Source organism: Astatotilapia calliptera, chromosome 19 (assembly GCF_900246225.1).
Source record: "Astatotilapia calliptera chromosome 19, fAstCal1.2, whole genome shotgun sequence".
NCBI classification, from domain to species: domain Eukaryota; kingdom Metazoa; phylum Chordata; class Actinopteri; order Cichliformes; family Cichlidae; genus Astatotilapia; species Astatotilapia calliptera.
In genome coordinates this window covers 30,212,061-30,237,927 of record NC_039320.1, presented here as the reverse complement: position 1 = coordinate 30,237,927, position 25,867 = coordinate 30,212,061, and the positions used below count along the sequence as shown (strand labels likewise).

General features: G+C 43.4%; 2 protein-coding genes across 3 annotated transcripts in view; one reads left to right on the top strand and one right to left on the bottom strand.

Annotated features, from left to right (window-relative positions):
* The window catches only part of rragd (ras-related GTP binding D), a 75,416-nt gene extending 49,909 nt beyond the window's left edge, over window positions 1-25,507 (bottom strand). The window contains exons 1-2 of the mRNA XM_026151962.1: window positions 25,075-25,507; window positions 22,537-22,832 (exon numbers count right to left, since the gene is read on the bottom strand). Of these exons, the coding sequence (XP_026007747.1) occupies window positions 22,537-22,832; window positions 25,075-25,270 (492 nt within the window). The 5' untranslated portion in view covers window positions 25,271-25,507. The remainder of the gene's footprint in view (window positions 1-22,536; window positions 22,833-25,074) is intronic.
* Window positions 13,313-19,688, top strand: LOC113012009 (uncharacterized). 2 transcript variants are annotated; one of them, XM_026151949.1, is made up of 2 exons: window positions 13,313-15,048; window positions 15,582-18,117. In XM_026151949.1, the coding sequence occupies exon 2, from the start codon at window positions 15,987-15,989 to the stop codon at window positions 17,607-17,609; it is 1,623 nt and encodes a 540-aa protein (XP_026007734.1). In that variant the 5' UTR covers window positions 13,313-15,048; window positions 15,582-15,986; the 3' UTR covers window positions 17,610-18,117. The 2 variants fall into 2 exon arrangements, 1 of the variants encoding a protein (XP_026007734.1); XR_003270632.1 differs by lacking the exon at window positions 13,313-15,048 and adding an exon at window positions 18,488-19,688 and having other exon boundaries at window positions 15,490-17,954.
* Window positions 25,508-25,867: the final 360 nt, after the last annotated feature.

Genomic DNA, 25,867 nt, shown 5'->3' with positions numbered 1-25,867 from the left:
CTCGAAGGAGCGGAGGGCTCCTCAATGCCAGCTTTCTTGGGAAAAATATTGAAGGAATGTGTCGATCTCCCCCAGGGCACAGAGCTTGGCATCGAGAGATCACATCGGGCCCTGGGAGCAGCGAGGAACCGAGAAGAAACTCCCCGCTCAATATTAATACGTTTTGCCTGCTTTACTACAAAGGAGGAAGTTTTGCGCAAAGCGTGGGCCAAGAGGACCGTCCTGTTGAACGGTCAGAGAGTATACTTTGACCAGGACTATGCTCCAGCCATCCTGCGGAAACATAAGGACTATGCTGAAGCTAAAAGGGCTTTGAAACAACAGAACATAAGATTTCAGACTCCCTATCCTTCTAAATTGAGGGTTTTCTATCAGGATGGAACTGTGCTCTACTCGACGGCGGAGGAGGCGACGACTGCGGATATGCGAACCAGGGGATTCCAGATCGCTAAAGTCACACTGAAGCAAACCCTAACCAAGCACTTGTCAAGTTCAGCGTGGGGGACGATGGGGATGTCGCAGCGGTGCGACTCAGAGGGGCACAGAGAAAGAGCCATTCGTGAGCAGTTTCAGATTTTTAGGAGGCGCTCCCCCTCCACTACAGGAGACCAATGAGGATATACTACTCTGTCAAAGTGGGTGAGACAATAGATACCTTCCCCTTACTAGATGAATAGTTAAGACTATCAGAGAGACGATGGAGAAATGCACCTTAAAGGCGAAATCAGGGGCCCTTATCCTTTAGCAAGGAGAGGCTTCCCCCTGCTGGTGGGACTTACACAACATATGTGCCAGGGTCTGATAGGAATGACCCCAACCTTGGAATCACGTTTTTCTTTTTTCTGTTTGGTTTTGAGCAGTTATTATTGTTCATTGTTCAGTTTCTCAGAGGGAGTTGACCAGTCAATAAGTTATACAAGTTCTGATACTTCATTTTATGAAAAATGAGTGCCACGACCTTCCCCAGTCCCCCAAACCCCTGACAGGCCATCACCCTCCTCCCCCTCCCTTTCTCCCTCCTCCCCACACCTGAAATTCACTGAGGAGATGATGGAGCGGGTCAATGCTGGGCTCAGATCTACCCCCCGTCCCAATCCCTTTTTGTCCCCCATAAACCCCCCACCAGAGCGGCCAAAGGTTCGCCATCGAGCCCCACCCTGTCATGGTCCCTGTGCCCCGCTGGTCAATCCTCTATTGGGCAATATGTTTGTGGTTTGTTTGCTCTCTCGCCCTCTCTCTCTCTCACTCTCTCTCTCTCTCGCCACGGCGATGCTCACTGCGGGCTCCCGCTGCTGGCCCACACACCTGCTCATCACCACACCGGCCGCTGATCCCAGCTGATTACTGCACTACTTAGATGGCGAGTCTGCACTAGTCTTCGCTGGATCGTTGAGCTATCAGTGTCAGTTAGACTTGTGTTTCGGCTAACCTTCAACTTGAGAATTTCTTATTATTATCCTGCTAACCCGACGTTTTGTGTGTAGATCGTTTTTGGAACCCGATGCGGAGAGGAGTGATTGAAGGGGGAACGTTTTGTACAGAAAGTGTGGAACACCCTTCTCCCAACCCTGTTTCCCACGGACCCTGGCGACCCGGACCCGTTTCCCCTGCACGTTGTATATAGCCACTTGGTGTATGTGTTCACTGTAAATAAACGCACTGTCCTTCGCTTAAAGGAAAACCCTGGCCTGCGCCTGAGTCTCTTTCGGAACCCCTAACAGAACGATCCAGCCATTATGGACTCAGCAGGACAGGACCCCGTGGGCCGGGCTCTGGCCGCCCAGGAAGCCGCGCTGGCCCGCCATGAACAAATGCTCGGGCAGCTACGGCAGGATGTCGCCGCATTGACCCTGGCGGTGGCGCAGTTAATACCGCTGGAGGGAAATGCGCAACCAGGGAATCCCCAGCCGCCCAGCCCGGCTCCCCAGGCGGCACCGCCCGCCGTAGCGTCAGGTAGCTCACCGCGGGTCGGTACGCCGTCTGATGGACCTTTACCCACACCGGAACCATTCTCGGGTGAGTCTGACAAATGTGCCGGATTTTTGGCTCAGGTGTCTCTGACGTTTCGCGAGCTGCAGCGTTTTCATAGCAACGATGGGGCGAAGATCACTTATTTAGTTCAACTTCTGAGGGGCCGTGCACTAAAGTGGGCCCAGGTTGTGTTAAACTCTGATCCTGTCATCACCTACGCTGACTTTCTCTCCAAATTTAAGAATGTGTTTAACCCAGGCACCGGGGCAGAGGCCGCTGCTCTCCGTCTCCTCAACTTCAAACAAGGTAGGAGAAGCATGTCTGAATACGCTATCGACTTCTGGATTCTGGCAGAAGAGGCAGGGTGGAATCAGGAGGGGCTACGGAGCACGTTGCTGAACAATATCAGAGAAGAATTAAGGGACGAGCTAATCATGCGTGATCTCCCTGCCTCCTTTAATGAGCTAATGTCCCTGTGCATTAAGGTGGATGAGCGGTTACGGGCTCGCCGGTCGCAGCGGAACTACAACCTCCATGAGGCTGCGGGAGTCTCTGGCACCGGCGCCATGGCGGATGCCGGCCCCTCCCAGACTCACGAGAGCGGGGACGGAGAGGAACCCATGCAGCTGGGCGGCTCCCATCTCACCGCGGCGGAGCGTCAGCGCCGGATTACCGCCGGTGAGTGCCTCTATTGTGGTCACAGGGGACATGTTGTGGCTACCTGCCCTTCGCGGGCAAAAGGGCGCGCCCGCCAGTGATGGTAGGAGTACTGGTGGGCGAGCTGAGCCAGGAAGAAGCTCCTCCCCGTTTAACACTATCGGCCACGCTTTCCATTCACTCTAAGAGCCGCTCCCTATCGGTGTTAATTGACTCTGGGGCGGAACAAAACTTTATTTACTGTCAGTTAGCCCGGCAACTTGGGTTACTATTGGAGCCCCTGCCTCATGCATTACGTGTTACGGCATTGTCAGGTCAACGCCTTCCAGACATCGCTCTGGTGACTGAGCCTGTCGAGCTCATCCTCTCTGGCAATCATTCTGAAGAAATCTGTTTTTTGGTGTTTAAAGCAACTCGCACTCCACTAGTTCTCGGCCATCCTTGGCTACAACAGCACAACCCTCACATAGATTGGCTAAAGGGGCGTGTCACTGGGTGGGGGGAGGACTGCCACATGACCTGCCTTAAAGCAGCCTCGCCTCCAAGCACTGAAACGCCCTCTCCTGGGGTATTGAAATCAGCTGATTTAACTAATGTGCCCTCTGTTTATCACGACCTAGCTGAGGTGTTTCAAAAGGCCCGCGCCCAGTCACTTCCTCCGCATAGACCCTATGACTGTGCTATCGAACTGCTCCCGGGAGCTCCTTTACCCACCAGTCGGCTATATAGCATCTCACTTCCAGAACGAGACGCTATGGACAAGTACATCACGGAATCCCTGGCTGCCGGCCTCATTCGGGCCTCCACCTCTCCAGTCACGGCAGGCTTCTTCTTTGTCGAAAAGAAGGATAAAACCCTCCGGCCATGCATTGACTATCGCGGATTAAACAACATCACAGTAAAAAATAAATACCCTCTGCCGCTCCTCAGTTCGGCCTTCGAGCTCCTCCAGGGGGCTACTGTTTTCACCAAACTGGATTTGCGAAACGCATACCATCTGGTTCGCATCCGTGAGGGCGATGAGTGGAAGACCGCCTTCAACACCCACCTCGGCCACTTCGAGTACCTTGTCATGCCCTTTGGTCTCACTAACGCCCCTGCGGTGTTCCAAGCCCTGGTGAACGACGTGCTCAGAGACTTCATTAACCGTTTTGTTTTTGTCCATCTAGATGACATCCTGATCTTTTCCAGAAACCAATCCGAGCACGAGACCCATGTCAGACAGGTCCTGCAACGACTCCTCGAAAACCGATTGTTCGTCAAAGGAGAAAAGTGTGAGTTCCACGTCTCCACCGTTGCATTCCTGGGGTACATAATCGACCAAGGAAACCTCCGCCCGGACCCTGTGAAGGTAAAAGCCGTTGTTGAGTGGCCGGAACCTCCTAATAGGCACCAACTGCAACGTTTCCTTGGGTTTGCCAACTTTTACCGGCGGTTCATTCGGGACTTCAGCCGAGTTGCCTTGCCGCTGACCCAGCTAACCTCTCCCAAGCTTCCTTTTCAGTTGAACAAAGAAGCTCAGGCAGCTTTCCAAGAACTGAAGAAACGATTCGCCTCAGCCCCCATCCTGATCCAACCCGACCTCACGCAGCCATTTGTGGTCGAGGTCGACGCGTCCGACTCAGGGGTTGGAGCGGTTCTGTCGCAACGGAAGGACGGTAAGCTCCACCCTTGTGCCTTCTTCTCCCGCCGTCTGTCCCCTGCAGAGAGAAACTATGATGTCGGGGATCGGGAACTGCTGGCGATAAAACTAGCCCTGGAGGAGTGGCGGCACTGGTTGGAGGGCACGGCTCAGCCTTTCCTCGTCTGGACAGACCACAAGAACCTGGCATACCTACAATCAGCTAAGAGGCTCAACGCTCGACAGGCCAGGTGGGCCCTGTTTTTCACCCGTTTCCACTTCTCCATCTCTTACAGACCCGGTTCCCGGAATGTCAAACCCGACGCCCTGTCCCGTCAGTTCTCAGTCTCGGAGGACACCACTGAGCCCGCTCCCGTTCTCCCCGCCACCTGTGTCGTGGGCGCCATCTCCTGGGGGATCGAAGCAGCCATTCGGGAGGCTCAGGTGTCGGAACCGGATCCGGGAGGTGGGCCAGCCCAACGGCTCTACGTCCCTCAATCAGTACGTTCTCAAGTACTTCAATGGGCCCACACTGCCCGCTTTACGTGCCACCCAGGGGTCCACCGCACTATCAACTTCCTCCAGCGCTACTTCTGGTGGCCCTCTCTGACGCGACCTGTGCCCGGAATAAACCGTCTCATCAGCCGCCCACTGGACAGCTCAATCCCCTGCCGACTCCGTCCAGGCCGTGGTCCCATATAGCTTTGGACTTTGTAACCGGACTGCCGCAATCAGCAGGGAACACTGTCATACTTACCATCGTAGACCGTTTTTCTAAAGCTGCCCACTTCATAGCTCTACCCAAGCTTCCCACGACTGCTTACCCGTCATGTGTTTCGTTTGCATGGGATCCCGGAAGACATTGTGTCTGACAGAGGCCCCCAGTTCACGTCTGGTGTCTGGAAGGAATTCTGCTCCTCATTAGGAGCAAAGGTCAGTCTGACCTCCGGTTACCATCCCCAAAGCAACGGTCAGTGTGAGCGAGCTAACCAAGAGCTCGAGGCAATGTTGCGGTGCACAGCGTCCTCCAACCAGTCCATCTGGAGTGATGAACTACCCTGGATTGAGTACGCCCATAACAGTCTGACTTCCTCCGCCACTGGTCTGTCTCCCTTCGAGGTCTCACTGGGTTTCCAGCCACCTCTCTTCCCCTCTGTCGAGGGTGAGTATTCTGTACCATCTGTCCAGGCCCATCTACGTAGGTGCCGACGAGCTTGGCGGGCCGCACGGACGGCGTTGCTGCGCACAAAGGACCGAACCAAACAGACCGCAGATCGCCGCCGCACACCAGCTCCAGCATACAGCGTGGGACAAAAGGTATGGCTGTCCACACGCTTTGTTCCTCTCAGGACTGAGTCCAAGAAGCTCAACCCAAACTTCATTGGTCCTTTTGAGGTTTCGGCGCTGATCAACCCCGTCTCTGTGAAACTCCGGCTGCCGCGCAACATGAGGATTCACAATGTGTTCCACGTCTCCCAAATCAAACCTGTCCGGAATAGCCCTCTGTGCCCTCCTTCCGGGCCCCCTCCGCCCGCCCGGCTTGTGGACGGCTTGCCCGCCTATTCCATCACGCGGATTATGGACTCTCGCCGCCGCGGGCGTGGCTTCCAGTACCTTGTGGACTGGGAGGGCTATGGCATTGAGGAGTGGTCCTGGGTTCCGCGGGCCGCTGTCCTGGACAAGCGTATGCTGCGGGCCTTCCATCTGTCTCATCCTGGTAAGCCTGGTGGGTCGCCGGGGGGCTCCCGTTGAGGGGGGGGGTACTGTCATGGTCCCTGTGCCCCGCTGGTCAATCCTCTATTGGGCAATATGTTTGTGGTTTGTTTGCTCTCTCGCCCTCTCTCTCTCACTCTCTCTCTCTCTCGCCACGGCGATGCTCACTGCGGGCTCCCGCTGCTGGCCCACACACCTGCTCATCACCACACCGGCCGCTGATCCCAGCTGATTACTGCACTACTTAGATGGCGAGTCTGCACTAGTCTTCGCTGGATCGTTGAGCTATCAGTGTCAGTTAGACTTGTGTTTCGGCTAACCTTCACCTTGAGAATTTCTTATTATTATCCTGCTAACCCCACGTTTTGTGTGTAGATCGTTTTTGGAACCCGATGCGGAGAGGAGTGATTGAAGGGGGAACGTTTTGTACAGAAAGTGTGGAACACCCTTCTCCCAACCCTGTTTCCCACGGACCCTGGCGACCCGGACCCGTTTCCCCTGCACGTTGTATATAGCCACTTGGTGTATGTGTTCACTGTAAATAAACGCACTGTCCTTCGCTTAAAGGAAAACCCTGGCCTGCGCCTGAGTCTCTTTCGGAACCCCTAACACACCCTCAACAGAGCAATCGAAGTCACATTGCCCAGCCTCGCCCCCCTTAGTTCCTCTTCATGCCCTGTCTCCGCAGTCTGATGCGTGATGTGTGAAGGGTCCGGGCTGTGAGGATTATGGCAGTGATAACTTTTCCCAGGAGAAGCTGGGACCCTGTTTACTAGAAGGTTTTAAAATTTCTGTACTTTTAGGTGACAGGAGACATGTGGCCTGGTCAAAACACAGAGAGCTGCACTCTAAAAGATCTTTAAACATAGTAAACATACCTTGTGTGCCACAGACTGCTCCCAAACACGAGGGGACAAGTAATACCTCTAAAACACTTAAGTTGGCTTTATTAAACATTAGATCTCTAGCTGGGAAAACATTTTTAATTAATGATTTAATCACTGAGCACAGCCTTGATTTTATGTTTTTAACTGAAACTTGGTTGGACCAAAGTAACAGTGGAGCTGTTCTCATCGAGACGACCCCTCCTAACTACAGTTTTATCAGTGAAGTCAGGGCGAGCAGGAGAGGAGGAGGGGTCGCTGTCTTATTTAATGAATCATTTCAATGTAAGCAGCTATCTCCTGGAAGTTTTCAGTCTTTTGAATATGTGGCTTTACAGCTGAAGGCCCCATCCAAAGTTGTGTTTCTTAATGTTTACAGGCCTCCCAAATACTGCACAGACTTTTTAATGACCTCAGTGAACTGCTGTCTGTGATCTGTGTTGATTTTGACTGTGTAATTATTGCTGGGGATTTTAACATTCATGTGGACAACCCTCAGGACAAAGGGACTAAAGACCTGAGTAACACTCTGGGCAACTTTGGGCTGACTCAGCATGTAACAGAGGCCACACATAATAGAGGACACACTCTTGACCTACTGATCTCCAAAGGCCTGAGCATTTCAAAGGTTACTGTGTCTGATGTGGGCCTGTCTGATCATTACTGTGTTTTCTTTGAAAGTAAAATCTCAGCCCACACAAATATATCAACAACAGTGATCACAAAACGGTGTATAACTGAACACAGTAGTGCAATTTTTAACCAGGTCTTCCCATTAACACCTGACCTGCCCAGAGGGTCAGTCAATGAGCTCGTCAATAGCTTCAATGCTAACATGTTAAATGTAATGGACACTATTGCTCCCATTAAGGTGAAGGTTATCTCTGGAAGGAAAAAGTCTCCATGGAGAAACTCCACACTGGTGAAAAATGAAAAAAGAGAGTGTAGGAAAGCTGAGCGCAGATGGAGAAAAACAAACCTCCAGGTTCATTATGACATTTATAAAGAGAAACTTCACAATTATAATTTACAACTGAGGGATGCAAGGAGGTCCTACTTCTCTGACATCATCACTAAAAACAGCCATAATGCTCGGGTCTTATTTTCTACAGTTGACAGGCTAACAAACCCTCCTGTGTCAGTGGCAGCTGAACTTCATTTGACCATGGCCTGCAATGACTTTGCCAAATTCTTCACTGAAAAAATCCAAAAAATTAGACAAGCAATTGGTACATCAACAGCAGATCCAGGATATGTACTGTGTCCACCAAAAAACTGTTTAAACACCATGAAACAGTTTCAACCTATTAACAGCAAAGACCTGGAGGACATCTTAGGTCAACTGAACTCCTCCTCCTGCTGTTTAGATGTCCTGCCAACAAGTTTTTTCAAAAAGGTCTCAAAGAGTTTAGAGTCAGACCTGTTACAGATCGTCAACTTTTCTTTATTATCAGGTGTGTTTCCAGAATCACTAAAAACTGCTGTAATCAAACCTATACTGAAAAAGGACAATCTTGACAAGACACAAATGAACAACTACAGGCCGATCTCAAATCTCCCGTTTTTAAGTAAGATCATTGAAAAAGCAGTTTCTCAACAGCTCAGTTACTTCTTAAAACAGAATAATTGCTACGATGCCTTCCAGTCTGGTTTTAGACAGAACCACAGCACTGAAACCGCTCTGACCAAAGTGTTTAATGACATATGTCTGAATACAGACAGTGGAAAAATGTCAGTCCTAGTTTTACTGGATCTCAGTGCAGCATTTGATACAGTTGACCACAACATATTACTCAAACGACTGGAGAACTGGACAGGTCTTTCAGGAACTGTACTAAACTGGTTCAAAACATACTTAGAAAACAGGAAATACTTTGTATCAATAGGTAACTTCACATCTGAGCAGACAAGTATCACATGTGGAGTTCCCCAAGGTTCCATCTTGGGACCCCTTCTGTTTAACATCTACATGCTCCCACTGGCACAGATTATAAAGAACAACAAAATAAACTATCACAGCTATGCAGATGACACACAAATATATATCACAATGTCACCAGGAGACCGAGGCCCTGTACAGGCTCTTGGTAAATGCATTGAGGAAATCAATGACTGGTTGTGCCACAATTTTCTCCAGCTAAACAAAAACAAAACTGAGGTAATAATCTTTGGCGCCAAAGAAAAACGATTACAGGTCACCAGAGAACTTCAATCTATACATCTAAAAACCACAAACCAGGCGAGAAATTTGGGTGTAGTGATGGATGCAGACCTAAACTTAGAAAAACACATTAAGACAATAACAAAGTCAGCTTACTATCACCTCAAGAATATATCAAGGATAAAAGATCTGATGTCTCAACAGGACCTGGAAAAACTAGTCCATACATTCATCTTTAGTAGGCTTGATTACTGTAACAGCATCTTTACAGGTCTACCTAAAAAATCAGTCAGACAACTACAGCTCATTCAGAACTCTGCTGCTCGAGTCCTCACTAAGACCAAAAAAGTGGACCACATCAGTCCAGCTCTGAGGTCCTTACACTGGCTGCCTGTCCGTCAGAGGATAGACTTTAAAGTTCTGATGCTGGCCTATAAAGCTCTGAATGGTTTAGGACCAAAATACATCAATGACCTTCTGACCCAGTATGAACCATCCAGATCCCTCAGGTCATCTGGATCCGGTCTTTTATCAGTTCCCAGAGTCAGAACCAGACACGGAGAAGCTGCATTCAGCTTTTATGCTCCTTATATCTGGAACAAACTCCCAGAAAGCCTCAGATCAGCTGAAACACTCAGTTTATTTAAATCCAGGTTGAAGACTCACCTGTTCTCAGCTGCATTTGAATAAAGCACCAAATCCACACTTTAAGCTTAAATTTCAAAACTTACATTTAACTACTGATTTTATCTACTGTTCTGATTTTATCTGTTTTGATTTTATATACTGTTGTTTGTTTGTTTGTTTGTTAATTAGTTAGTTAGTTTATTTGCTTGTTTTATTCAATTTTAAATCATGCTTTTTATTTGTTCTTGTTTCTAATGTCTCTGTAAAGCACTTTGAATCACCTTGTTGTTGAATTGTGCTATACAAATAAACTTGCCTTGCCTTGCCAAAGGGATTAACCTCCTAGGACCTGGCGTCCACATACTGTATGTGGACATCACATTTTGGGATGTCTAGACAAAAAATACAAAATTTTGCTGTACAAGGGCGTAGAGCTGGGCGATAGAACGATAACGATATGTATCGCGATATAACTTTTACTCGATAGAGAAATTAAGCTATCGCGATAGACCTCGCCGCTCTTGTCCTCTTAAAAAAAAGAAAAAAAGAAAAAAGGTCAGCCAATCCAAATTAAGTAGCGCAGAGCCGAACCAATCACAGCCGCAGCGTCACGTCGCGTGCCTTGTTACGTACAGCACAAGTGCCAAGCTGCACGTGTGTTTGTTTGGGAAGCAGCCAGCGCATAATGGAGGAAATGAGTGTGCCGACTAGAAAAATCAACCGAGCGTGACCGAAGAGAAAACAGATGATGGTTCCAATGCCGGAGAGATTGTCGAACGGAAGAGCCATAGAAGTTCCGTAGTGTGAAGGTATTTCGGCTATTTCAAGTCTGACAAAAAACAGAGTAGCGTGCACTGTAAATTGTGCCGAAAGCAAGTCTGGAAATACAATAAACTGGTGCATGCCTCACACTGTGCGCCACGTTATTGTTTCGGTGAAATGAATTTCTACAATACTGTTACTGTTAATTCTACTCTCTGCAGTGTTTAAATGCTTACATATACACAAAGTTACTATCCGTCCACACATACGACTTGGTTCTGCTTCTATGCCCCAGCTTTGTTTACTTTTTCCCACCGAGGCTTCTAGACTTCTGATTGGCCAACATTTCTGCACGGTTAGGAATCTAGCACCACCTGCTGCTTTGGCATGTTCATAGCAGCGTTTTCCTTCATTTCTGCCTTTATGTGTGGACGGGATTATTTTTTAAAACTAAAACGGAAAATCTCCGTTTTCAAAAATACCCGTGTATGTGTGGACGTAGCCTCAGTCTCTGACTGGAAGCGCTAATTCGTCATTTGGCTTTTGTCAGACTAAAGTAACTGTTAAAACTGTTTGAAAAGCTAAGCTATACAACAAGGAGAGATTGAGAATTTCCTTTTAGTTCTCAGTTTATTTGATATTGACAAAAGTTAGTCAGTTTTGTCTGTTCTTCTGTAAAACAAACTAAGATTTATTTTTAGAATTAATATTTTGTTTCTAAGTGGAATTGACAATTTAGTCTGTTTCGTTTGTTCTATTTTGAAACTTAAACGCTTTAGCGGCTGCCTTTTGTGTAGTTTGCAATATTTGCCTTTATTTATCTGAAAAAGTCTCATGTTCCTTAAGTACATCTACCCTGTTGAACTTATTATGGGAAATAAATATTTAAATCAAAACAAGCTGCTGATTATTTCACATTTTACTTGTGAGCAACGGCACATTTAAATCTTACAAATATAGTTATTTGGCTTATATCGTGATAGATATCGTTATCGCCTGAAATGAAAAAAACATATCGTGATATGAAAAAATCTCATATCGCCCAGCTCTACAAGGGCGTGATATTCACTTATGAGGACATTATACTGCATCTGTTCTATTCTAAATTTAAAGCTAATATCCTCATATGTGGATCTAATTTCTCTCAGAAACAAAAATCAGGTAAAAAAAATGCATGCCATGAAAGAGTTCGGGTCTTAGGAGGTTAAGGTTATTTCTTTTAATGTAAATGGGCTTAATAGGATCCTATTAAGCGAAGCAGGATTCTAACTAAAATGAAGAAAGATCGAGCACAAATCGTATATTTCCAAGAAACCCACTTGACTAATAAAGAACATGAAAAATTCAAGAGAATGGGCTTTACAAACATGTTCTCCTCATCATACAAATCTGGCCGCAGGCGAGGTGTGATGATCCTAATCTCTAGGGATCTAAATTTTGAAAAGTTGTCTGAAATTAAGGATAAGGAAGGGAGGTTTATACTGGCTCGGGGAACGGTTGATGGTAATCTGGTTACATTAATGAATGTTTATGCACCACCAGGAAGTTACCTGAGTTTCTTTAAAAAAATTATTAATATAATGGTGACAGAAACCCAAGGCCCCTTGATTTGTGGCGGCGATCTGAATATTCGCCTGCGGCCGGATTTAGATAGCTCTAATAGAAGAATACTGGAATCAAGTACTCTGTATAAAAGAGTCTCTGCACTTTTTGAAGAGGTAGATTTAATTGACGTATGGAGAAATCGTTTCCCTACAAGGAGAGATTATTCTCATTACTCAGCTCCACATTCCCTTTATACAAGGATAGATTATTTCATGATGTTTGGAAAAGATAGGGATAAAATCCAATCATGTGAGATGGGTACAATAGACATAAGTGACCATGCACCACAGTATCTGACAATTGATTTAAACGTATACCCCAAAACATCAACATGGACATTGAACTCATCTTTACTTAAAGATGTAAAATTTAAGAAAGAAGTAATGAAAGAACTCAAAGATTACCTTGAAATAAATGATAACGGAGAAGTGTCACCTCCAATACTATGGGGATGCATTAAAAGCTGTCATAAGAGGGAAGATCATAGCATTTGCCTCTTTTTAGAAAAAAGCTCGAGAGAAAAAAATGGCAGAATTACAAAAGACTCAAAAACAATTAGAAAGTGAGCATAAACAAATGCCTTCAACCAGCACTCTAAAACAACTAACAATGATCAGAAATGAAATAAATAAGCTGAATACACAAGCGATAAAGAGAAAATTACTATATTTGAAACAGAAATATTATGAATGTGTATCAAAATCAATGAAAATTCTTAGCATGGAAACTTAAAAAGAAAATTGCAGAGAATACTATAACTAAAATTAAACACCCAGAGACTGGCAACATGATGACTAATCTACATAAGATACAGGAAGCCTTTGAATCATTTTATAAAACATTATACGCTAAGGTTCCAGGTGGAGCCGAGTACGAAATTGACAATTTTCTGAATTCTTTATACCTACCAAGTTTGAATGAGGAACAAAATAAAATAATGATTGCAGAAGTGACAGAAACTGAACTCATGAAAGCCATCAATAGATTAAAAACAAACAAGTCACCGGGCTCCGATGGTTATACCGCAGAGTGGTACCAGGGAATTTAAACAGAAATTGATCCCTATATTACTCTCTACTTTCAACTGGGTGTTAAAAAAAAGCGCAAATCCCACCGAGTTGGAATGAGGCTATCATCTCGGCTATCCCAAAAGAAGGTAAAGACAAAATTGAGTGTGGCTCATATAGAATAGAATAGAATAGAATAGAATAGAATAGAATAGAATTCAACTTTATTGTCATTGCACATGCACAGGTACAGGGCAACGAAATGCAGTTTGCATCCATCCAGAAGTGCTTTAGTGATATAGATATATTACAATATATATTAGCAATAATATACACCCATCTCTGTCCTCAACATAGATTACAGACTGTTTACCTCTATAATTGCCAGACGAATGGAAGAATCTTTACCCAACCTAATTAGTAATGACCAAACGGGGTTCATAAGAAATCAGCAGACACAGGACAATATACGCAGAACTCTTCATGTAATAAATCAGATACAAACATCTAAAAGTAAAGACATGCTTATGAGTATCGATGCAGAAAAAACTTTTGACTCTGTAAATTGGGACTTTCTTTACAAAGTCTTGAACAAATTTGGCTTACATAATAGAATTATTGATACGGTGAAGGCATTATATACTAACCCTACTGCAAGAATTAAAGTTAATGGTTATCTCTCAAATAGCTTCGCTCTGCAAAGAGGAAATAAACAAGGCTGCGCTTGGTCTCTACTTTTATTCGCATTATACTTAGAACCTCTGGCACAATCAATCAGACAAAACAAAGACATCAAGGGAATAAACATTAGAGAACAGGAACATAAGCTTGCTTGCTATGCAGATGAGATATTAACACACATAACACATAACTCCCTACCTGAACTGATGAATCTATGCCAAAAATTTGGGAAACTTTCTGGGTATAAAATTAATATGTCCAAAACTCAAATACTTAACTATAACTTTAGCCCCCCAGCTCACTTGGTTGCTCAATATCCAATGAGATGGCAAGCAAAATCATTGAAATATTTGGAGTTGTCATACCTAAAGACCTAACTAAATTATTTGAGGAGAATTTTGGTTCCCTGCAGAAGAGAATAGTGGATGATATCAAACGATGGAACATGATTCCCTTTCTAACTTTATACGATCACGAATTGAATCCATCAAAATGAATATTCTGCCAAGATTACTGTATTTATTCCAAACACTACCAATACAAATTGATCAAAGCCAATTTAACGAATGGGACAAAATTATATCACGATTTATACGGGGAGGGAAGAGACCAAGGGTTTGTTTTAAAACTTTACAATTACAAAAAAAGACAGGAGGATGGGGGCTGCTGTCACTAAAAAATTATTTTCGGGCTGCTCAGTTGAAGACTGTGATTAACTGGTGTGATATAAGCTATAAAGCACAATGGAAAAATATTGAGGAGAGCATCTTTTCTTTTCCAATACAAGCTGTCCTGATGGACTTAAACATTAAAAAATATATAGACAAGGTCTACAACCCTTGGGTGAAATGTACACTTAATGTATGGAGAAATGTTATGAGGGAATTTAAATTGGAACAGGACTTGGCTTTATTTAAATAGTATGCATATGACTCTGATTTGCCCCAAATAAATTGGACTCACGTTTTAAAAGTTGGTCTGCTAAAGGATTACCTGCATTCGATAGTCTGACTAAAGATGGGAACTTAATTAGTTTGGATACATTGAAACAAAAATACTGTCGCGCTGACCTAGTAGGTGTGGCTGTTATTCCTCTTTTCCTCCTCCTGCCCTCTACCTGTTCGGTGCTGCTGCTTACCCATGGCCACTGATTAGACCTTGGGTGCAATCAACAACTAAGCACGGCCTGGTGTGCGCCGCCCTGCCAGGTGAGCCACATTAGAGCAATCAAGGGTGGGCGTGCCGAGTAAACCTTTAAATGCATGCAGCAGTCATTTGACCCGGGTGCAACATACTGAGAGGACGGCAAACAAAGCACTTTTCCACTGTGAGGAAGACTTTGAACAAGACAGGCTATCGGTAAGCTCTTGAGTTCACATTTTGCTTTTGCAGATGTATCTGGGACTATGGAAGCTCAGTTGTGCAAATGTTTTACGCTTAGGGAAATAGTTGCTGCATTTAAGTTTAATTATATTGACAAAAATGAATGTTTAAGTTTGAATAAATTGTTTGTGCAGTTAGTGTTCCCACATATTTATGTTAATTAATATTAAAAAATAGTTACCCCAAATCCTTGGGTGGATTGTAAAACTAGTGAATAAATGTTTGGTTTTGATTTAAAGAAAATAATTCTTTGTAAAGAAAATCCTTAGTTAAAGTCTATTAAAATGTTTGTGAATGCTAAAATGTATACTTTAAAATACAATTGTTTATAAAAAAGTGTTAAATGCAAAGAAGACACATTGTGTATATTTATATAAGAACCACAGTTAAATTAACACAGTTAACCACATGGTAAATGGCTTTACTGAAGTGTATTTTGTTATTTCATCTGTCTTCTGTGTAATTTATCTGAATGGTTAATGAAATGTTCTTTATTTTTGTGTTGAAAGGTTTTTTACCTGCTGCTACCTACCAGCTATCAAACTAGTTGGTCTAAATAAAGTTGAGTGAAATTCAAAGTCTGGTCTTTTTCAAGTGTGGACACCTCACAGTCAGAGGAACACTTGACAGTAAAAAACCGGCCTGGCCAGTAGAGAAACCGGCCTTGACCAGTGAAGACTCCACAAAAGCTCACCACAAAGACGGAGAAGACTCCACCTGGGGGCCTGGAGGAAATCGCACGCCGTTTGCCAGTCCAATCAACAACCGAGGACTCCGAGTGGCAGTCGGGTCCAAAGTTTCTCCAACTTCCTGAAGATGAGTGGCTGAAGAAATCCGCCGGAGAAGTCGCTGCCCAAGCTCGAGAAACGGTCACAAAGCTACAGAAAAAGACTTTTGTTGCGGTCCTTACCAGAATGCACATCAAGGCGGCTCAGGACTCAGTACACGTAGAGTCGAGAAGACCACGAGGAGTAGCAACCCAACAGCTAATCGACGAAAGGCGATTCAGCAACCTGAGAAGGCTGATTGGGACCGTGGCGTGGGTCTGGAGGGTTGCCAAAAAGTTCATGAGATCAAAGACCAGAGACCAAGAAAAGTGGGAGGTAGTACCATCTTCGGGTGTCCTCACAGTCAGCGAAAGACAAGATGCTTTTCGAGACCTTTGCCTAGCAGCACAAGAGGGCGTCACCTTCCCAAGCACCACAACAGACAGACTAGTCGTTTACAAAGACCAAACAAGTGGACTTCTAGTTTGTGGGGGCAGAATCCAAACCTTCAAAAAAGACCGCAGAGCCGTTCCCCTTCTACCATTCCAAGCCTGGCTATCCACCCTCCTTGCCAGAGAAGCACACAGCGAGGGACATGGCGGAGTGGCAGAAACCTTACTGCGGATGAGAATGAAGGCTTGGGTTGTCAGAGGAAGAATTATTGCCCAAAAGGTCGTTGACCAGTGCATCATCTGCAAGAAGGCAAAGGCAAGAACCTGCAAGCAAGTAATGGGGGACTTACCTGAAGAGAGGTCAAATCCTGCTGCACCATTCGAATTTACATCTGTTGACCTGTTTGGACCCTATCATGTGAGGGATGATGTCAAGAGAAGAGTGACCATGAAAGTTTGGGGAGTTGTGTTTTGCTGTATGGCAAGCCGAGCCATTCATGTCGAACTAGCGAGCACACTATCAACAGAGAGCTTCCTGCTTGCCTACCAGAGGTTCACTTCTGTCCGAGGCCATCCCCGAAAAATCTGGTCAGATCCTGGTACAAACTTTGTCGGCGCCAAACCTGTCTTGGAAGAAATGTATGCTTACCTGAGACGACAAAACAAGGAGTCGCTTGAAGAATACTCTGCCAAAAATGAGACCATCTGGGCATGGAAGATTCTTCCTGCTGACTCACCTCACCGAAATGGGGCCGCCGAAGCTGCTGTCAGAGTTATCAAGAGAGCCCTCCATACTCTCGGCAATACAGAGGCTCTTACCTTTAGTGAGTTTCTGACAGCACTCCAGCTAGCCGCCAACCTTGCAAATGAGAGACCCATTGATGCCAGAATTCAGAGCCGAGAAGATCGCATTGACTACATCACGCCGAATAATCTGTTGCTTGGTCGAGCCACACAAAGTGGGGACTTCAAAACTGTTGACTTCACAAATTATCCTTTCAAAAGGCTGAAGGAAATACAAACCATAGTCAACAACTTCTGGAGGTCCTGGAGCCAACTCGCTGGACCAAACCTGTTCATCCGCAGTAAATGGCATACTTCAGAGAGAAACATTGCTGTTGGAGACATAGTTTGGCTCTGCGACCAAAATGCCCTTAGAGGGCAGTTCAGACTTGCAAAAGTCATTAGCGTGAATCCTGATTCCAAAGGGATCGTTCGAGATGTGCATGTGAGGGTCTCTCCAAGTTCCAGCATTGCGATCAAGAGTCCAAAACCCGCTACCACAAGTCCTGAGCTGGGCACCACCTTACATCGGGACATCCGGCGTCTTGTGGTCCTTTTACCGGTGGAAGATCAAGTAAGGGACCAGCCCACCTGAGTGCGATCTTTCCAGACAGTGCTGAGCAAAGATCGAGTGGGAGGTGTCGTGCTGACCTAGTAGGTGTGGCTGTTATTCCTCTTTTCCTCCTCCTGCCCTCTACCTGTTCGGTGCTGCTGCTTACCCATGGCCACTGATTAGACCTTGGGTGCAATCAACAACTAAGCACGGCCTGGTGTGCGCCGCCCTGCCAGGTGAGCCACATTAGAGCAATCAAGGGTGGGCGTGCCGAGTAAACCTTTAAATGCATGCAGCAGTCATTTGACCCGGGTGCAACATACTGAGAGGACGGCAAACAAAGCACTTTTCCACTGTGAGGAAGACTTTGAACAAGACAGGCTATCGGTAAGCTCTTGAGTTCACATTTTGCTTTTGCAGATGTATCTGGGACTATGGAAGCTCAGTTGTGCAAATGTTTTACGCTTAGGGAAATAGTTGCTGCATTTAAGTTTAATTATATTGACAAAAATGAATGTTTAAGTTTGAATAAATTGTTTGTGCAGTTAGTGTTCCCACATATTTATGTTAATTAATATTAAAAAATAGTTACCCCAAATCCTTGGGTGGATTGTAAAACTAGTGAATAAATGTTTGGTTTTGATTTAAAGAAAATAATTCTTTGTAAAGAAAATCCTTAGTTAAAGTCTATTAAAATGTTTGTGAACGCTAAAATGTATACTTTAAAATACAATTGTTTATAAAAAAGTGTTAAATGCAAAGAAGACACATTGTGTATATTTATTTAAGAACCACAGTTAAATTAACACAGTTAACCACATGGTAAATGGCTTTACTGAAGTGTATTTTGTTATTTCATCTGTCTTCTGTGTAATTTATCTGAATGGTTAATGAAATGTTCTTTATTTTTGTGTTGAAAGGTTTTTTACCTGCTGCTACCTACCAGCTATCAAACTAGTTGGTCTAAATAAAGTTGAGTGAAATTCAAAGTCTGGTCTTTTTCAAGTGTGGACACCTCACAGTCAGAGGAACACTTGACAAATACAATCTGGAAAAGCAGGATTTTTATCGATACTTGCAAATAAGACATATTAAGACAACAATCAGAGTGGCGTCGAACACTAATGTAGATTTGATAGCTATGCTTAAAAAGGCATATAGTGGCAACGTAAATAAAAAACATATTTCCTTTTTGTATACATTTCTTACAAATAAGCTTTCTCACTCAAATGAATATGTGAAGATATTATGGGAACAGGAGGGAGGAGTGTATATAACAAAGGATGAATGGACTCAAATATGGGAACGACAATGGAAATGCACTTCCTCACGAAGATGGAGGGAATTTGGATGGAAAACTATGATACGGTTCTTTATCACCCCTTGTCAAAAGACTCATTATGACGGGAATCCCCCTGTATGTTGGAGAAAATGTGGACACCAACGAGCACACCACGCTCACATAATGTGGGACTGCTCTTTGATCAGGACTTATTGGAAAGACATTCACGAAACACTACAAGAAATTTTCAACTGTACATTCCCTTTTGGGATGAAAACATTTCTTTTTGGATGTACGCCACAGGAATGGTCTAAAAAAGATAAATGTTTACTAAGTGCCTTGCTAGTTGCAAGTAAAAAATGTATAACAAAGAAATGGTTATTACAAGATGTACCAACTTTATCATTGTGGTGGGAAATAACACTAGAGATTTATAGGATGGAGGAGTTAACGGCATATGTGAATAACAGAGTAAGTTGTTTTTTGTCGTGCTGGGATAAGTGGGTCCAATACACCAATATACATAAGCCGAATTTAATTCTCAAATCTTAAAATCAATAATCTGGCTACTGGTCACTCCCGATTGTTCAGTGTTTCTGTTTTGTTTGGTCTATTGCAAATTGTGTTAATCAATGCCTGTAACCCGCATCGTAAACTGTAAAACCCAAAAATAAAAAATGAAAAAAATAAATAAATAAATAAACTACAAGATTTTTTGGATTTGGGGCCATTGTGTGCCGGGAGTCTGGCGACAGCTGTTTTCAAAGTACAATTGAAATCACCTCCCACCAAGATCATTCCTTCAGATGTATCACTCCTGTAACACCTGTAACATTCAGCAGTCGCCTCATTGCTCTGACACACACAACAAAACTATTGACTAGACTACACATTAACTACACAAGATTTGCGCTAAACGTCGCAAATCTGTCACATCTCAAGACACCGCCGTCACTCCTAAAACTTCCCCCTTCCTAAACAACTAAATTCCATGTTGCCATATCATTTTTTGATTGGTCGACATGGTACATTTTTCCACCAATAGTGGGTGGGTTTGTTTTGGTTTTGTTTTTGCTCACAGACAGAGAGTGCTTTCGAGCGTTTTCCTTATAAAACGTCGTTTTTACCGTTTCTTCTCGCAGTAAATATAAACAACGATTGTATTCAGGAAGAAAACCAAACATTGCATATATTTAGCAATATGTGTATATTACCACACAGTGTTGGTATTATAGGAACTGCACTGCAAAGGTTTGAGTCCCATCTAACTGAGATTTGGATTTTATCATGTAAATAAGAAGTCTTCATCATATATAAAAGTTAGCCATGCAGTTTCACAGGTTTCCGTGTTGGGACCAATACTTTTTACATTATATATGCTTCTACTGGTTAATGTTGTGTGAAAATACTACATATACTTTCATTGCAATGTAGATGTCTCCCACTTAGAATTATTTAGGAAGACAGATGACAAATCAACTAAATTATGGACATGTCTTAGAGACCTGAAGGTTTGAATGACATATAATTTTCTAATTATAAAATTGGACAAAACTGAGATTACTTTAAATCTCACACGCCATATAATTCCTCTGGATGGCCTCACTGTGGTCTGTGAGGAATCATGGAGGCATTTTTGGTCAGGACAAGTCATGCACACATTAAACAAACATATAGGACTCCTTTCCTTTATCTATGTAATATAGCAAAAATTAGAAATATATGTTTCAGATTTATGCTGAAAAACTGGTTCATGCATTTGCTGTTCTAAAAGTTCCCTGAAAGTTTTCTGTTTTCTTTGTATTATTGTAGGAGTTACCTTAGATTATGATACACCTTGAGGCAAATGTTGTTGTGATTTGGCACTGTATAAATAAAACTCCACTGAACCTTACTTTCCAGGTAGAATATCATAGAGCTGGGCGATATATCGAGTTTTTAAAACATATCGATATATTTTTATACGAGATATAAGATGTGACAATATCCTTTATATCGATATAGTCTATGTTACGTTATAATTATAGTTGTGGAGCCGCAAGTTTGCCTCTCTTTCGTCCACTTTTGTCTCTACGCAACGTTACTCCGCCTCGCCTTCACTGAAGACAACTCCCCCTCCTCCCCCATCGCTTCACGTGCAGGCAGCGACAAGACGGACACGGCAAATCTCCGTTAACGAGTTACTGCGCATCGCCCCATGCGTGGGGCTGGACGGCGTCAACGTGCTAACGAGCTAAACATGCTAACGAGCTAACCGCGCTAACGAGCTAACAGCGCTAACCCTAAAATCCTTTCATTCTCTCAAAAGTTGATAGCGCGCCTTATGTATGAATTCTGGTTGTGCTTGATGGCCGCGAACCGATTTTATGTGGTACACGGCGCTCAGCAATCTGTCAAAAAATGTTTTAGTACGACTTTGCTAAGCTACGGAGCTGCACCGCTTGATAGATTGTCGGCGCATTACGGCTACCGAGGAGCTTCGCGGAGTGATACGTACTGTGCATCAACGTAATATTACCGTATTGTGTGTGTATAAAGTCCATAAATGGCACCTGTAAGAGACGTGGTTATGAAGCGGATTTCAAACTCCAGGCTATCAGTCACACAGTAAAACTTGGGAACAGAGCAGCTGTGAAATCTGTCTGTCTTTGTTATTACGCTCAGCGTCTTTTAGTTTACATTTTGACTGCACAATTGTGAGCTCTTTGTTTAGCACAAAAACAACCTTGTTTTCTTTTATTTATGGAGCATGATTATTTAATGAATGCTCATAATTTAATTTTGAGTAATTTTTCATGTACATCTGTGCTGTATGTTAATAAAAGTGCCTGTGTGACATCTGGGACACAGCTTTGACTAAGAACTCTCTTTTTGTTCTTACTTTATGGCTTAAAAAAAAAATTATCAAGATATATATCTTATATCGCCATCCAGCTAAAAAATATCGAGATATGAATTTTGGGTCATATCGCCCAGCCCTAGAATATCATATCATAATATATCTCTGATTAACCGGAATTACCCTTTATCACATAAACATTTATAATGGTATCACCACAAACAATAATATGACACAGCCCTACTTGACAGATATGCAAATTCTGAAAACATCATTAAAGTTAAGCAGTATACTAAGCATGTCATTACCCTCTTATTAATCCTTCCACTGCCATTCAGTTCTCTCTTGCCTTTAATGATGTGGTACAGTCAGATTTGATTTTACCACAGAGCAGAGCCGATCATCAGTATGGGGACCAGTATGCTGCATAATTTGCACAGTACAGTTTTCTGTTCTGGTGGCTGCTCATTTACAAACAAGCTCCTTGATTCGTTTTGGCTGGTCTTTCTGTGGTGACGAGGTGACTATTGCAAACAGTCATCTAAAGCAATGAAAAAAATACTGCAGTAAACAGTTTGCTATGATAGCTCAAAATAAACAACAGAGTTAAATATGAAACGATAGACTTGTGTTTAACGTTGTCATATCTCACAGCCCTAATAGCAGCTGTTCTGAAAAAGTAACAGTGCACAGAGGACCTGGATGGGGGAATCAGCCAAATGTGAATCTGTTAAGCTTTGGATTTTTACTGCTCCATTTCCAAAACTTTTAATCACATTTTGCTATTATGGTAACATGACAACAGTATATAGTATATACTGTTTCACTGTATTTCCTTGTGAACTGACCTGTGAATCAATGACAAAGATTAATGCTCCAGTGCCTCTGAAGATCATTTCGTAGTCAAAAGTGGGGTCAAAGAAGTCAATCTGACCAGGAAAGTCCCAGATCTGGAAACTGACAAAGGAGCTGCTGGAGACATCCTCTCTGCAGATCTTATTAGTACTCTCCAGGAACAGAGTCTCACTGGGAGACATTTTATGGAAAACCACTTTCTGGATGGAGGACTTCCCACTCCTTCTCAAGCCCATCAACAAAATACGAGGTTTGACCACACCATTCACGGAATCACTGAAGCCTGGAGCTATAAAACAGCAAAGGGAAACCTTTAGGTGAGCAATTCTAAATTAGACAAGTTCTAAAGATTGGTGCGCACGGTACTCTTAATTGGTGACGGCCAAATGAAGCTTTCTGAAACACTGAGACTTGTATTGAAAAAGGTGTCATTACTCAAAGCTTCTCAACACAGTCCTCTGCGGTGCCATCTGGTGTCCAAAAATATGAAGAGCAGCTTGAATCTACAACTTAAATTGAACTGCTTCAATTAACATTACAACACATCTCAGTACATTTTCCACCAGAGATGGGTGACGTTAGACACTTCAATATATTTCCAGTATGTCAATATAGTATTCACAGCACTTCACTGGTTTCACATTTTACCATCTTACACCCTGGAGTTTGCCAAAAGGCAAAGACGCACGACGTCTAGAGGAAACCAGCCACTGCTCATCACCAGCCAATACCATCCCTCCAGTGAAGCATGGTGGTGACAACATTATGCTGTGGAGATGTTTTGCAGCAGCAGGAACTGAGAGATTATTTACAGTCGAGGGAACGATGTACAATGTACAGAGTCATGAAACAGGAACTGCTAATCCAGTCTGGGTCTTTTTGGACTCCTTTTATCGTAAAGTTCCTGGGAGGGAATTTGCCAAATCTATTATGAAGGAGGGATGGAGGTTAACGAATCTGTTGATTTTAAACATTTAGAGAATTATTGTCAATAGTCCCACTGTTAACTTATTATTATATTATATTTACATTAAATCTGGCTTCTTTCAATTGCGCCAGATTTCTAAAGCTAAGTGTTATATACCACGCAGCGACCTTGAAAAACTTCCACGCTTTTGTGAACTCCAGGTTAGACTATTGTAATTCTCTTTACGTTGGTCTCTAATCCATTCCTCTTCATAGGCTACAGCTTGTTCAGAATGCTGCGGCTCGCCTTCTTACTGGTGCTGGAAAATTTGATTCTATTACTCCAGCTCTTGTTGATTTACACTGGTTCATGTAACTTTTTATCAAATATCGTATTGAGTTTAAAATTTTGTTACTCACTTTTAAAATTCTGAATAACATTGCGCCCAGTTATCTCACTGATCTCCTTATCTGTATGTTGCCGAGCGCTAAGATCATCGGGTCAATTACTAGTGCCATCGTGCCTTTGCTTCAGCTGCACCTAATCCTTGGAATAGGCTCCCCGCTTCTATTCGTGCCTCAGACTCTATCCAATCCTTCAAATCACAACTGAAAGCTTACTTATTTAACCTGGCCTTCCTGACCAGTTAGTGCCCTTATCGCATCTAAACGAATTAATTTCACTACTGGTTCTTTTAACTTCTTAGTTGATATTCTGTATCTATGAACTGACCTTCCTTCTGAACTGAGGTCTGATACCTTTTTTTTTTTTTTTACCTCACTCTTCTTGTCTATTAGTGCCTCCCTTCTGTCTGTGCTAGTACCTGATCTGTATTTTGTTAATTGATTTATTTTGATCTTGTGTATTATTGTGAAGCACTTTGAAATACCTTTGGTTTATAAATGTGCTATACAAATAAAACTGTATTGCATTGTGTTGTATTGTATATTTGAATGACACATTGATCATTGTTATTACTTTTTTAATTGCTAATTGGTATTTAATAGCCATTTCAAGGAGTGGGAGGAGCCACTGGATATTTAGTCAGGGACTAGTGTGCCAGGTCATGATGGAGAGTGGACCATAGTAGCCTATTGTTAGGAGCCCTCATTAACGCGGTTTAGGCTAGTGCAGAGCTGTTTCTATTTAATTTAGAATTATCTTTAAATTGAAGGTTTCTTGTTTTTCCTTTGTTTCTTTGTAAAGTCTTTCTACTCCTACTTGGCTGCAAAAGTAGTTCTACTTGAGCAAAAGTTGTGAATATTTTTGTACACCTTATATTGTTATATTGTTCTTATATTGTTTTTTAATCATTTGCAATCGTTTTTTTTAGATTTCTCCATATAATTTGTTAATTTGCAAGAATTTTGAAACTTTGTCTTCATGGGGTGTTATTACAAATTCATTTCATCTATTTAACTGTATTTAATCTAACATGACAACATGTGGAACAAGTGAAGCGCTGTCGATAAATGCCAGTACCCCTGGCACTTCTGTAGGTGTGCACAGTTGACATTATCATGCTGTACACAACTTCGCTAGTTACGCCCACGATTGTAGAGAAAACAGCCCGTTTTCCGAGTGTGTGACCTTCCAAAGCAGTGAAGTTGCAAAAATCCCATACCTCTGTCCTCACAGCTCAGGTCGGCATCAGAGAACGCCTCCAGGTCGTACTCGTCGTCGTCATATTCCAGAGCTTCGTCCTCCTCTCCGCACAGGACTGAAACTTTCTCACTGGTCATGCTGATGTTTTGTTTTGGATTCAAACTGCTCGTGGTATCCAGCTTTCCCACAGCGTTCACCTGATACGTGAGCGCCATGCCGGTGAACTTTCACCCGAGGTCCCCGCCTCCAGTCGCTGCATACGCAGCCAAGCAGGGAGGTGTCAAAGCGTAGGTTTAGTCTTGGTAGCTTTACAACACTCCGTCTCATACTGTAGTAAAGTATTTAGAAGCAAATTAAAATTACATTTCTGATAAATATTTATTTAAGATTTGCTTTACTATTTATTTCAAAAAAGGTCTACACATTAAAAGAAAGCAAAGCATTAGGGTAATAGGGAAAAGACATCTGAATGATCTTCAGACGTATGTGGCTGTGAAACAATAGCTGCATCCATCTTGGGGTGACTGTGGCTCAGGGGATTTGGAAGCTCATCTGTAACTGGAAGGTTGCTGGTTCAGGCTGCTCTCTCTGTCCTGGTCGTTGTGTCCTTGGGCAAGACACCTTACCCTACTGGTGATAGCCAGAGGGGCCGATGGCACGATATGGCAGCCTCGCTTCTGTCAGTCTTCCCCCAGGGCAGCTGTGGCTACAACTGTAGCTGCCTCCACCAGTGTGTGAATGTGAGAGTGAATGAATAGTGGCATTGGAAAGCGCTTTGGGTGCCTAGAAAAGCGCTATATAAATGCACTCCA

What these genes read in the sequence shown, in the direction of transcription:
- LOC113012009 (XM_026151949.1), top strand. Translation starts at nt 15,987, where the DNA reads ATGCACATCAAGGCGGCTCAGGACTCAGTACACGTAGAGTCGAGAAGA.